The sequence below is a fragment of the Pseudophryne corroboree genome, chromosome 9, assembly GCF_028390025.1.
Source record: "Pseudophryne corroboree isolate aPseCor3 chromosome 9, aPseCor3.hap2, whole genome shotgun sequence".
NCBI lineage: Eukaryota > Metazoa > Chordata > Amphibia > Anura > Myobatrachidae > Pseudophryne > Pseudophryne corroboree.
The window spans coordinates 154,647,165-154,662,611 of NC_086452.1; the positions used below are offsets into that span (position 1 = coordinate 154,647,165).

The 15,447-nt window shown below is 46.6% G+C and overlaps 1 protein-coding gene across 3 annotated transcripts in view; it reads right to left on the reverse strand.

Annotated features, from left to right (window-relative positions):
- Positions 1-15,447, reverse strand: part of FNBP1L (formin binding protein 1 like) — a 261,673-nt gene that overhangs the window by 12,403 nt on the left and 233,823 nt on the right. For all 3 annotated transcript variants that reach the window (XM_063939867.1, XM_063939866.1, XM_063939868.1), the window contains one exon: positions 145-290. In XM_063939867.1, coding sequence (XP_063795937.1) covers positions 145-290 — 146 coding nt within the window. The remainder of the gene's footprint in view (positions 1-144; positions 291-15,447) is intronic.

Genomic DNA, 15,447 nt, shown 5'->3' on the forward strand with positions numbered 1-15,447 from the left:
AAAGAAAACACAAAAAAACAAATGCAAAAGCTTATTTTTTTTATCACTAAGCCCAGAGTGCCCTCTTGTGGCCAAGTGAAGTTCCTTTCTCAAATGTAGATTAGTATGTGATCACTCGTTGTCTATAGAGAGTAGCGTACATACCGTCGAATGGATAGATGGCCTTGCAATGTCCTATGGCCGGGAGTGGGTCATCATCATCAAATTCATCATCAAACTCCAAGTGAACATTAGTCTGAGGCTGGATCCTGCCCTCCTGGTTGGCATCTTCTGTGTAGCTTCCTTCAGGACTGATGGCAAACACAGCAAAGTTAAAAGGACCAGTAATGTGAATCAAAAATACTGTATACTATTGTTTTGGGGCCCTTTTTACGCTGTGTTTGTAGCAAAGTAAAAGAAATGGCCTTGAAAAAATAACCAGCATTTAGAATTAGTCGTTGCAATCTATGGCAGCAGGACAGGCAACGCAACAGTCTCATAGGAAAAGACAGCTGGAGCATTCTGCATCTTTTTAGCCCAGCACATTGCCATGGCACTGCAAATAAGCTACAAAGTATTGCACAATCCTGACTTCCACCAACTTCCCTAAGAATTACATATAGTATTTATCTTTAAAGTGTTTGCACTGCACCTATAGCCTACATAAGTGTGGTATATTATGTCAACATTCACAATGTGTAGTTTCACAATAGGGCCACATGTTAAATATCCCTGATCTAGTATGAAAGATTCCAGTCACTTATCAGTCCTACACTGCCTATACTTCTGGTGTAGAGGGGATACTCCAGTCACCTGTAATTCCTACACTGTCTATACTTCTGGTGTAGAGGGGATACTCCAGTCACCTGTATTTCCTACACTGCCTATACTTCTGGTGTAGAGGGGACAGTCCTGTCACCTGTAATTCCTACACTGTCTATACTTCTGGTGTAGAGGGGATACTCCAGTCACCTGTAATTCCTACACTGTCTATACTTCTGGTGTAGAGGGGATACTCCAGTCACTTGTCATTCCTACACTGTCTATACTTCTGGTGTAGAGGGGATACTCCAGTCACTTGTCATTCCTACACTGCCTATACTTCTGGTGTAGAGGGGATAGTCCTGTCACCTGTAATTCCTACACTGTCTATACTTCTGGTGTAGAGGGGACAGTCCTGTCACCTGTAATTCCTACACTGTCTATACTTCTGGTGTAGAGGGGACACTCCAGTCACCTGTAATTCCTACACTGCCTATACTTCTGGTGTAGAGGGGATAGTCCTGTCACCTGTAATTCCTACACTGTCTATACTTCTGGTGTAGAGGGGACAGTCCTGTCACCTGTAATTCCTACACTGTCTATACTTCTGGTGTAGAGGGGACACTCCAGTCACCTGTAATTCCTACACTGCCTATACTTCTGGTGTAGAGGGGACAGTCCTGTCACCTGTAATTCCTACACTGCCTATACTTCTGGTGTAGAGGGGATACTCCAGTCACCTGTAATTCCTACACTGTCTATACTTCTGGTGTAGAGGGGACACTCCAGTCACCTGTAATTCCTACACTGTCTATACTTCTGGTGTAGAGGGGATACTCCAGTCACCTGTAATTCCTACACTGTCTATACTTCTGGTGTAGAGGGGATACTCCAGTCACCTGTAATTCCTACACTGTCTATACTTCTGGTGTAGAGGGGATAGTCCTGTCACCTGTAATTCCTACACTGTCTATACTTCTGGTGTAGAGGGGATACTCCTGTCACCTGTAATTCCTACACTGTCTATACTTCTGGTGTAGAGGGGATAGTCCTGTCACCTGTAATTCCTACACTGTCTATACTTCTGGTGTAGAGGGGACAGTCCTGTCACCTGTAATTCCTACACTGCCTATACTTCTGGTGTAGAGGGGACAGTCCTGTCACCTGTAATTCCTACACTGCCTATACTTCTGGTGTAGAGGGGATACTCCAGTCACCTGTAATTCCTACACTGTCTATACTTCTGGTGTAGAGGGGACACTCCAGTCACCTGTAATTCCTACACTGCCTATACTTCTGGTGTAGAGGGGATAGTCCTGTCACCTGTAATTCCTACACTGTCTATACTTCTGGTGTAGAGGGGATACTCCAGTCACCTGTAATTCCTACACTGCCTATACTTCTGGTGTAGAGGGGACAGTCCTGTCACCTATAATTCCTACACTGCCTATACTTCTGGTGTAGAGGGGATAGTCCTGTCACCTGTAATTCCTACACTGTCTATACTTCTGGTGTAGAGGGGACACTCCAGTCACCTGTAATTCCTACACTGCCTATACTTCTGGTGTAGAGGGGACAGTCCTGTCACCTGTAATTCCTACACTGCCTATACTTCTGGTGTAGAGGGGATAGTCCTGTCACCTGTAATTCCTACACTGTCTATACTTCTGGTGTAGAGGGGACACTCCAGTCACCTGTAATTCCTACACTGCCTATACTTCTGGTGTAGAGGGGACAGTCCTGTCACCTGTAATTCCTACACTGCCTATACTTCTGGTGTAGAGGGGACAGTCCTGTCACCTGTAATTCCTACACTGTCTATACTTCTGGTGTAGAGGGGATACTCCTGTCACCTGTAATTCCTACACTGTCTATACTTCTGGTGTAGAGGGGATAGTCCTGTCACCTGTAATTCCTACACTGCCTATACTTCTGGTGTAGAGGGGACAGTCCTGTCACCTGTAATTCCTACACTGTCTATACTTCAGGTGTAGAGGGGATACTCCAGTCACCTGTAATTCCTACACTGCCTATACTTCTGGTGTAGAGGGGACAGTCCTGTCACCTGTAATTCCTACACTGTCTATACTTCTGGTGTAGAGGGGATACTCCAGTCACCTGTAATTCCTACACTGTCTATACTTCTGGTGTAGAGGGGATACTCCTGTCACCTGTAATTCCTACACTGCCTATACTTCTGGTGTAGAGGGGACACTCCAGTCACCTGTAATTCCTACACTGTCTATACTTCTGGTGTAGAGGGGACACTCCAGTCACCTGTAATTCCTACACTGCCTATACTTCTGGTGTAGAGGGGATACTCCAGTCACCTGTAATTCCTACACTGCCTATACTTCTGGTGTAGAGGGGACAGTCCTGTCACCTGTAATTCCTACACTGTCTATGCTTCTGGTGTAGAGGGGACAGTCCTGTCACCTGTAATTCCTACACTGTCTATACTTCTGGTGTAGAGGGGATACTCCAGTCACCTGTAATTCCTACACTGCCTATACTTCTGGTGTAGAGGGGATACTCCAGTCACCTGTAATTCCTACACTGCCTATACTTCTGGTGTAGAGGGGATACTCCAGTCACCTGTAATTCCTACACTGTCTATACTTCTGGTGTAGAGGGGATACTCCACTCACCTGTAATTCCTACACTGTCTATACTTCTGGTGTAGAGGGGATAGTCCTGTCACCTGTAATTCCTACACTGTCTATACTTCTGGTGTAGAGGGGATAGTCCTGTCACCTGTAATTCCTACACTGTCTATACTTCTGGTGTAGAGGGGATAGTCCTGTCACCTGTAATTCCTACACTGTCTATACTTCTGGTGTAGAGGGGATAGTCCTGTCACCTGTAATTCCTACACTGTCTATACTTCTGGTGTAGAGGGGATAGTCCTGTCACCTGTAATTCCTACACTGCCTATACTTCTGTTGTAGAGGGGATACTCCAGTCACCTGTAATTCCTACACTGTCTATACTTCTGGTGTAGAGGGGATAGTCCAGTCACCTGTAATTCCTACACTGTCTATACTTCTGGTGTAGAGGGGATACTCCAGTCACCTGTAATTCCTACACTGCCTATACTTCTGGTGTAGAGGGGATACTCCAGTCACCTGTAATTCCTACACTGTCTATACTTCTGGTGTAGAGGGGACACTCCAGTCACCTTTAATTCCTACACTGTCTATACTTCTGGTGTAGAGGGGATACTCCAGTCACCTGTAATTCCTACACTGTCTATACTTCTGGTGTAGAGGGGACACTCCAGTCACCTGTAATTCCTACACTGCCTATACTTCTGGTGTAGAGGGGACAGTCCTGTCACCTGTAATTCCTACACTGCCTATACTTCTGGTGTAGAGGGGACAGTCCTGTCACCTGTAATTCATACACTGTCTATACTTCTGGTGTAGAGGGGATACTCCTGTCACCTGTAATTCCTACACTGTCTATACTTCTGGTGTAGAGGGGATAGTCCTGTCACCTGTAATTCCTACACTGTCTATACTTCTGGTGTAGAGGGGATAGTCCTGTCACCTGTAATTCCTACACTGTCTATACTTCTGGTGTAGAGGGGACACTCCAGTCACCTGTAATTCCTACACTGTCTATACTTCTGGTGTAGAGGGGATAATCCAGTCACCTGTAATTCCTACACTGTCTATACTTCTGGTGTAGAGGGGATACTCCAGTCACCTGTAATTCCTACACTGCCTATACTTCTGGTGTAGAGGGGACAGTCCTGTCACCTGTAATTCCTACACTGTCTCTGTCTATACTTCTGGTGTAGAGGGGATACTCCAGTCACCTGTAATTCCTACACTGCCTATACTTCTGGTGTAGAGGGGACAGTCCTGTCACCTGTAATTCCTACACTGTCTATACTTCTGGTGTAGAGGGGACACTCCAGTCACCTGTAATTCCTACACTGTCTATACTTCTGGTGTAGAGGGGACACTCCAGTCACCTGTAATTCCTACACTGTCTATACTTCTGGTGTAGAGGGGATAATCCAGTCACCTGTAATTCCTACACTGTCTATACTTCTGGTGTAGAGGGGATACTCCAGTCACCTGTAATTCCTACACTGCCTATACTTCTGGTGTAGAGGGGACAGTCCTGTCACCTGTAATTTCTACACTGTCTCTGTCTATACTTCTGGTGTAGAGGGGATACTCCAGTCACCTGTAATTCCTACACTGCCTATACTTCTGGTGTAGAGGGGACAGTCCTGTCACCTGTAATTCCTACACTGTCTATACTTCTGGTGTAGAGGGGATACTCCAGTCACCTGTAATTCCTACACTGTCTATACTTCTGGTGTAGAGGGGATACTCCTGTCACCTGTAATTCCTACACTGCCTATACTTCTGGTGTAGAGGGGACACTCCAGTCACCTGTAATTCCTACACTGTCTATACTTCTGGTGTAGAGGGGACACTCCAGTCACCTGTAATTCCTACACTGCCTATACTTCTGGTGTAGAGGGGATACTCCAGTCACCTGTAATTCCTACACTGCCTATACTTCTGGTGTAGAGGGGACAGTCCTGTCACCTGTAATTCCTACACTGTCTATGCTTCTGGTGTAGAGGGGACAGTCCTGTCACCTGTAATTCCTACACTGTCTATACTTCTGGTGTAGAGGGGATACTCCAGTCACCTGTAATTCCTACACTGCCTATACTTCTGGTGTAGAGGGGATACTCCAGTCACCTGTAATTCCTACACTGTCTATACTTCTGGTGTAGAGGGGATACTCCAGTCACCTGTAATTCCTACACTGTCTATACTTCTGGTGTAGAGGGGACACTCCAGTCACCTGTAATTCCTACACTGTCTATACTTCTGGTGTAGAGGGGACACTCCAGTCACCTTTAATTCCTACACTGTCTATACTTCTGGTGTAGAGGGGATACTTCAGTCACCTGTAATTCCTACACTGTCTATACTTCTGGTGTAGAGGGGATACTCCAGTCACCTGTAATTCCTACACTGTCTATACTTCTGGTGTAGAGGGGATACTCCTGTCACCTGTAATTCCTACACTGCCTATACTTCTGGTGTAGAGGGGACACTCCAGTCACCTGTAATTCCTACACTGTCTATACTTCTGGTGTAGAGGGGACACTCCAGTCACCTTTAATTCCTACACTGTCTATACTTCTGGTGTAGAGGGGATACTTCAGTCACCTGTAATTCCTACACTGTCTATACTTCTGGTGTAGAGGGGATACTCCAGTCACCTATAATTCCTACACTGTCTATACTTCTGGTGTAGAGGGGATACTCCAGTCACCTGTAATTCCTACACTGTCTATACTTCTGGTGTAGAGGGGACACTCCAGTCACCTGTAATTCCTACACTGTCTATACTTCTGGTGTAGAGGGGACACTCCAGTCACCTTTAATTCCTACACTGTCTATACTTCTGGTGTAGAGGGGATACTTCAGTCACCTGTAATTCCTACACTGTCTATACTTCTGGTGTAGAGGGGATACTCCAGTCACCTATAATTCCTACACTGTCTATACTTCTGGTGTAGAGGGGAAAGTCCTGTCACCTGTAATTCCTACACTGTCTATACTTCTGGTGTAGAGGGGATAGTCCTGTCACCTGTAATTCCTACACTGTCTATACTTCTGGTGTAGAGGGGATACTCCAGTCACCTGTAATTCCTACACTGTCTATACTTCTGGTGTAGAGGGGATAGTCCTGTCACCTGTAATTCCTACACTGTCTATACTTCTGGTGTAGAGGGGACAGTCCTGTCACCTGTAATTCCTACACTGTCTATACTTCTGGTGTAGAGGGGATACTCCAGTCACCTGTAATTCCTACACTGTCTATACTTCTGGTGTAGAGGGGATACTCCAGTCACCTGTAATTCCTACACTGCCTATACTTCTGGTGTAGAGGGGATACTCCTGTCACCTGTAATTCCTACACTGTCTATACTTCTGGTGTAGAGGGGATACTCCAGTCACCTGTAATTCCTACACTGTCTATACTTCTGGTGTAGAGGGGATACTCCAGTCACCTGTAATTCCTACACTGTCTATACTTCTGGTGTAGAGGGGATACTCCAGTCACCTGTAATTCCTACACTGTCTATACTTCTGGTGTAGAGGGGATACTCCAGTCACCTGTAATTCCTACACTGCCTATACTTCTGGTGTAGAGGGGATACTCCAGTCACCTGTAATTCCTACACTGTCTATACTTCTGGTGTAGAGGGGATACTCCAGTCACCTGTAATTCCTACACTGCCTATACTTCTGGTGTAGAGGGGATACTCCAGTCACCTGTAATTCCTACACTGTCTATACTTCTGGTGTAGAGGGGATACTCCACTCACCTGTAATTCCTACACTGTCTATACTTCTGGTGTAGAGGGGATAGTCCTGTCACCTGTAATTCCTACACTGTCTATACTTCTGGTGTAGAGGGGATAGTCCTGTCACCTGTAATTCCTACACTGTCTATACTTCTGGTGTAGAGGGGATAGTCCTGTCACCTGTAATTCCTACACTGTCTATACTTCTGGTGTAGAGGGGATAGTCCTGTCACCTGTAATTCCTACACTGTCTATACTTCTGGTGTAGAGGGGATAGTCCTGTCACCTGTAATTCCTACACTGCCTATACTTCTGTTGTAGAGGGGATACTCCAGTCACCTGTAATTCCTACACTGTCTATACTTCTGGTGTAGAGGGGATAGTCCAGTCACCTGTAATTCCTACACTGTCTATACTTCTGGTGTAGAGGGGACACTCCAGTCACCTTTAATTCCTACACTGTCTATACTTCTGGTGTAGAGGGGATACTCCAGTCACCTGTAATTCCTACACTGTCTATACTTCTGGTGTAGAGGGGATACTCCAGTCACCTGTAATTCCTACACTGTCTATACTTCTGGTGTAGAGGGGATACTCCAGTCACCTGTAATTCCTACACTGTCTATACTTCTGGTGTAGAGGGGATAGTCCTGTCACCTGTAATTCCTACACTGCCTATACTTCTGGTGTAGAGGGGATAGTCCTGTCACCTGTAATTCCTACACTGTCTATACTTCTGGTGTAGAGGGGACACTCCAGTCACCTGTAATTCCTACACTGCCTATACTTCTGGTGTAGAGGGGACAGTCCTGTCACCTGTAATTCCTACACTGCCTATACTTCTGGTGTAGAGGGGATAGTCCTGTCACCTGTAATTCCTACACTGTCTATACTTCTGGTGTAGAGGGGACACTCCAGTCACCTGTAATTCCTACACTGCCTATACTTCTGGTGTAGAGGGGACAGTCCTGTCACCTGTAATTCCTACACTGCCTATACTTCTGGTGTAGAGGGGACAGTCCTGTCACCTGTAATTCCTACACTGTCTATACTTCTGGTGTAGAGGGGATACTCCTGTCACCTGTAATTCCTACACTGTCTATACTTCTGGTGTAGAGGGGATAGTCCTGTCACCTGTAATTCCTACACTGCCTATACTTCTGGTGTAGAGGGGACAGTCCTGTCACCTGTAATTCCTACACTGTCTATACTTCAGGTGTAGAGGGGATACTCCAGTCACCTGTAATTCCTACACTGCCTATACTTCTGGTGTAGAGGGGACAGTCCTGTCACCTGTAATTCCTACACTGTCTATACTTCTGGTGTAGAGGGGATACTCCAGTCACCTGTAATTCCTACACTGTCTATACTTCTGGTGTAGAGGGGATACTCCTGTCACCTGTAATTCCTACACTGCCTATACTTCTGGTGTAGAGGGGACACTCCAGTCACCTGTAATTCCTACACTGTCTATACTTCTGGTGTAGAGGGGACACTCCAGTCACCTGTAATTCCTACACTGCCTATACTTCTGGTGTAGAGGGGATACTCCAGTCACCTGTAATTCCTACACTGCCTATACTTCTGGTGTAGAGGGGACAGTCCTGTCACCTGTAATTCCTACACTGTCTATGCTTCTGGTGTAGAGGGGACAGTCCTGTCACCTGTAATTCCTACACTGTCTATACTTCTGGTGTAGAGGGGATACTCCAGTCACCTGTAATTCCTACACTGCCTATACTTCTGGTGTAGAGGGGATACTCCAGTCACCTGTAATTCCTACACTGCCTATACTTCTGGTGTAGAGGGGATACTCCAGTCACCTGTAATTCCTACACTGTCTATACTTCTGGTGTAGAGGGGATACTCCACTCACCTGTAATTCCTACACTGTCTATACTTCTGGTGTAGAGGGGACACTCCAGTCACCTGTAATTCCTACACTGCCTATACTTCTGGTGTAGAGGGGACAGTCCTGTCACCTGTAATTCCTACACTGCCTATACTTCTGGTGTAGAGGGGACAGTCCTGTCACCTGTAATTCATACACTGTCTATACTTCTGGTGTAGAGGGGATACTCCTGTCACCTGTAATTCCTACACTGTCTATACTTCTGGTGTAGAGGGGATAGTCCTGTCACCTGTAATTCCTACACTGTCTATACTTCTGGTGTAGAGGGGATAGTCCTGTCACCTGTAATTCCTACACTGTCTATACTTCTGGTGTAGAGGGGACACTCCAGTCACCTGTAATTCCTACACTGTCTATACTTCTGGTGTAGAGGGGATAATCCAGTCACCTGTAATTCCTACACTGTCTATACTTCTGGTGTAGAGGGGATACTCCAGTCACCTGTAATTCCTACACTGCCTATACTTCTGGTGTAGAGGGGACAGTCCTGTCACCTGTAATTCCTACACTGTCTCTGTCTATACTTCTGGTGTAGAGGGGATACTCCAGTCACCTGTAATTCCTACACTGCCTATACTTCTGGTGTAGAGGGGACAGTCCTGTCACCTGTAATTCCTACACTGTCTATACTTCTGGTGTAGAGGGGACACTCCAGTCACCTGTAATTCCTACACTGTCTATACTTCTGGTGTAGAGGGGACACTCCAGTCACCTGTAATTCCTACACTGTCTATACTTCTGGTGTAGAGGGGATAATCCAGTCACCTGTAATTCCTACACTGTCTATACTTCTGGTGTAGAGGGGATACTCCAGTCACCTGTAATTCCTACACTGCCTATACTTCTGGTGTAGAGGGGACAGTCCTGTCACCTGTAATTTCTACACTGTCTCTGTCTATACTTCTGGTGTAGAGGGGATACTCCAGTCACCTGTAATTCCTACACTGCCTATACTTCTGGTGTAGAGGGGACAGTCCTGTCACCTGTAATTCCTACACTGTCTATACTTCTGGTGTAGAGGGGATACTCCAGTCACCTGTAATTCCTACACTGTCTATACTTCTGGTGTAGAGGGGATACTCCTGTCACCTGTAATTCCTACACTGCCTATACTTCTGGTGTAGAGGGGACACTCCAGTCACCTGTAATTCCTACACTGTCTATACTTCTGGTGTAGAGGGGACACTCCAGTCACCTGTAATTCCTACACTGCCTATACTTCTGGTGTAGAGGGGATACTCCAGTCACCTGTAATTCCTACACTGCCTATACTTCTGGTGTAGAGGGGACAGTCCTGTCACCTGTAATTCCTACACTGTCTATGCTTCTGGTGTAGAGGGGACAGTCCTGTCACCTGTAATTCCTACACTGTCTATACTTCTGGTGTAGAGGGGATACTCCAGTCACCTGTAATTCCTACACTGCCTATACTTCTGGTGTAGAGGGGATACTCCAGTCACCTGTAATTCCTACACTGTCTATACTTCTGGTGTAGAGGGGATACTCCAGTCACCTGTAATTCCTACACTGTCTATACTTCTGGTGTAGAGGGGACACTCCAGTCACCTGTAATTCCTACACTGTCTATACTTCTGGTGTAGAGGGGACACTCCAGTCACCTTTAATTCCTACACTGTCTATACTTCTGGTGTAGAGGGGATACTTCAGTCACCTGTAATTCCTACACTGTCTATACTTCTGGTGTAGAGGGGATACTCCAGTCACCTATAATTCCTACACTGTCTATACTTCTGGTGTAGAGGGGATACTCCTGTCACCTGTAATTCCTACACTGTCTATACTTCTGGTGTAGAGGGGATAGTCCTGTCACCTGTAATTCCTACACTGTCTATACTTCTGGTGTAGAGGGGATACTCCAGTCACCTGTAATTCCTACACTGTCTATACTTCTGGTGTAGAGGGGATAGTCCTGTCACCTGTAATTCCTACACTGTCTATACTTCTGGTGTAGAGGGGACAGTCCTGTCACCTGTAATTCCTACACTGTCTATACTTCTGGTGTAGAGGGGATACTCCAGTCACCTGTAATTCCTACACTGTCTATACTTCTGGTGTAGAGGGGATAGTCCTGTCACCTGTAATTCCTACACTGTCTATACTTCTGGTGTAGAGGGGACACTCCAGTCACCTGTAATTCCTACACTGTCTATACTTCTGGTGTAGAGGGGATAATCCAGTCACCTGTAATTCCTACACTGTCTATACTTCTGGTGTAGAGGGGATACTCCAGTCACCTGTAATTCCTACACTGCCTATACTTCTGGTGTAGAGGGGACAGTCCTGTCACCTGTAATTCCTACACTGTCTATACTTCTGGTGTAGAGGGGATACTCCAGTCACCTGTAATTCCTACACTGTCTATACTTCTGGTGTAGAGGGGATACTCCTGTCACCTGTAATTCCTACACTGCCTATACTTCTGGTGTAGAGGGGACACTCCAGTCACCTGTAATTCCTACACTGTCTATACTTCTGGTGTAGAGGGGACACTCCAGTCACCTTTAATTCCTACACTGTCTATACTTCTGGTGTAGAGGGGATACTTCAGTCACCTGTAATTCCTACACTGTCTATACTTCTGGTGTAGAGGGGATACTCCAGTCACCTATAATTCCTACACTGTCTATACTTCTGGTGTAGAGGGGACACTCCTGTCACCTGTAATTCCTACACTGCCTATACTTCTGGTGTAGAGGGGATACTCCAGTCACCTGTAATTCCTACACTGCCTATACTTCTGGTGTAGAGGGGACAGTCCTGTCACCTGTAATTCCTACACTGTCTATGCTTCTGGTGTAGAGGGGATAGTCCTGTCACCTGTAATTCCTACACTGTCTATACTTCTGGTGTAGAGGGGATACTCCTGTCACCTGTAATTCCTACACTGTCTATACTTCTGGTGTAGAGGGGATACTCCAGTCACCTGTAATTCCTACACTGCCTATACTTCTGGTGTAGAGGGGATACTCCAGTCACCTGTAATTCCTACACTGTCTATACTTCTGGTGTAGAGGGGATACTCCAGTCACCTGTAATTCCTACACTGTCTATACTTCTGGTGTAGAGGGGACACTCCAGTCACCTGTAATTCCTACACTGTCTATACTTCTGGTGTAGAGGGGACACTCCAGTCACCTTTAATTCCTACACTGTCTATACTTCTGGTGTAGAGGGGATACTTCAGTCACCTGTAATTCCTACACTGTCTATACTTCTGGTGTAGAGGGGATACTCCAGTCACCTATAATTCCTACACTGTCTATACTTCTGGTGTAGAGGGGATAGTCCTGTCACCTGTAATTCCTACACTGTCTATACTTCTGGTGTAGAGGGGATAGTCCTGTCACCTGTAATTCCTACACTGTCTATACTTCTGGTGTAGAGGGGATACTCCAGTCACCTGTAATTCCTACACTGTCTATACTTCTGGTGTAGAGGGGATAGTCCTGTCACCTGTAATTCCTACACTGTCTATACTTCTGGTGTAGAGGGGACAGTCCTGTCACCTGTAATTCCTACACTGTCTATACTTCTGGTGTAGAGGGGATACTCCAGTCACCTGTAATTCCTACACTGTCTATACTTCTGGTGTAGAGGGGATACTCCAGTCACCTGTAATTCCTACACTGCCTATACTTCTGGTGTAGAGGGGATACTCCTGTCACCTGTAATTCCTACACTGTCTATACTTCTGGTGTAGAGGGGATACTCCAGTCACCTGTAATTCCTACACTGTCTATACTTCTGGTGTAGAGGGGATACTCCAGTCACCTGTAATTCCTACACTGTCTATACTTCTGGTGTAGAGGGGATACTCCAGTCACCTGTAATTCCTACACTGTCTATACTTCTGGTGTAGAGGGGATACTCCAGTCACCTGTAATTCCTACACTGCCTATACTTCTGGTGTAGAGGGGATACTCCAGTCACCTGTAATTCCTACACTGTCTATACTTCTGGTGTAGAGGGGATACTCCAGTCACCTGTAATTCCTACACTGCCTATACTTCTGGTGTAGAGGGGATACTCCAGTCACCTGTAATTCCTACACTGTCTATACTTCTGGTGTAGAGGGGATACTCCACTCACCTGTAATTCCTACACTGTCTATACTTCTGGTGTAGAGGGGATAGTCCTGTCACCTGTAATTCCTACACTGTCTATACTTCTGGTGTAGAGGGGATAGTCCTGTCACCTGTAATTCCTACACTGTCTATACTTCTGGTGTAGAGGGGATAGTCCTGTCACCTGTAATTCCTACACTGTCTATACTTCTGGTGTAGAGGGGATAGTCCTGTCACCTGTAATTCCTACACTGTCTATACTTCTGGTGTAGAGGGGATAGTCCTGTCACCTGTAATTCCTACACTGCCTATACTTCTGTTGTAGAGGGGATACTCCAGTCACCTGTAATTCCTACACTGTCTATACTTCTGGTGTAGAGGGGATAGTCCAGTCACCTGTAATTCCTACACTGTCTATACTTCTGGTGTAGAGGGGATACTCCAGTCACCTGTAATTCCTACACTGCCTATACTTCTGGTGTAGAGGGGATACTCCAGTCACCTGTAATTCCTACACTGTCTATACTTCTGGTGTAGAGGGGACACTCCAGTCACCTTTAATTCCTACACTGTCTATACTTCTGGTGTAGAGGGGATACTCCAGTCACCTGTAATTCCTACACTGTCTATACTTCTGGTGTAGAGGGGATACTCCAGTCACCTGTAATTCCTACACTGCCTATACTTCTGGTATACAGGCAGGGCCAGATTAAGCCTTGCTGGGCCCCGGTCCATTTAAGAAAAGGGAGCCACAGGGGAATGGGTGTATATTGTACCAACATGCATCAACCCGGGAACGTATTCTCGGGTCGCACATACGGCAATTTACCTGTGTTTTTACCCCATCTTTCTTCTTGGGTTGTCGACCCAGGTTAAGTCTGAATGACACGACCCGGGAATTTGCTCTTTGGCCGCATGTAAAACTGTTTTAATTGGCCAAGAAGGGCCGTCTGATGCCTGCTGATGATGATATCAGCGGCAGCCGGAGAGGGACAAATGCCACACATCAGAGGAACACAGAGCTCAGAGCTGTGCAGAGAAGTGTACCAGTGAAAAGACAGCTCACTCTGCACAATTAAGAACAGGGTAAGCATCTTCAGGAGTATCATTTGCTGTGTAAAACAGCAACTCCATCACAGAAATCCACCTCTCCATGCTACACAAATGCTTGTAAACCATAAATCCGGCAATGCATTATGGGAACCACACCCAGTCTATATATAGTGGTTTATTCATTAACTGTCGGAAGCTGCCGTCTTGTCGGAAAGACAGCAACTTCCGACAGTTTTAGGTCGGATGGGGTTCCGACCTATTCATTAGTGCCCCTTTTATTCCGACAAGTCAGGAAACCCAACTTGTCGGAATACACGCTGATCGGCGGCTTCAGCCGCCGATCAGCGTGCATTGTCGGAAGCGGAGCCAAACCGGACAGGTTTTAGCCCCGTTTCCGACAATCTCAATCCAACTTTAAAAAAAGTCGAATTGAGATGAGGAGACTAGTAGTGCTGCGGGGGGAGCAGAGATCGGCGGCCGGCGGGAGGAGCAGGCTGCGGGGGAACATGTCTGCGGCGACGCGGGGAGGCATTGCAGGGAGAGAGGTGCCTGGCCGCCCCCCGGCCAGGCACCTCTCTCCCTGCAGCGCCTCCCCCCGCCGCCGATCTCTGCTCCCCCCGCCGCAGACATGTCCCCCGCAGCTTGCTCCCCCTGCTGCCGTCCCACTCACGCCCGCCGCCATCTGTACCGCTGCTGTCAGCGCATCAGCAGCCGCTGACAGCAGCGGCAGCACAGGATCTGTGTACGGCCAAATCCGACCGTCTGATTTGGCCGTCCAGTGAATAGGGGTTGTCGGGTCCATTCCGACAACTGCATGTCGGAATGGACCAGACTCTTATTGAATATACCCCATAGGCTCCCCCCTTCACATGACCTCATTGTGCGCCTGCAAACTGTCCAATTAAAATGATGACACTGCCTTCAAAACTGGATATAGCAGCCTTATTGTCTGAAAGGGGCCAAACCGTGAATTTCCGGGGTCTGTGGAATATTGTGGAAGGGGGTCTCGAACAGAAAATCCCGGGTCTGAGCAAGGAAATTCCCAGGTCGTATGTCTGAAAGGGGTATTAGAATAAGCATACCTCCACACCTAGATCCATTCCAGGAGGAACAAAATGCTCTGCTGCTAGACTTCCCTCTTAATATACGATTGGCGTCACCTGTGTTGAACTATTTAATTCACAAGAAAGGGATTTCAACACAGAAAAGGGGATGCTGGGATCCCTGAGTCACTACAGTGCTGGGAATCTCCATTGGTAGGCCATGAAATCTGATACTCCTTTAACTGCATACACACGGTGTGATGC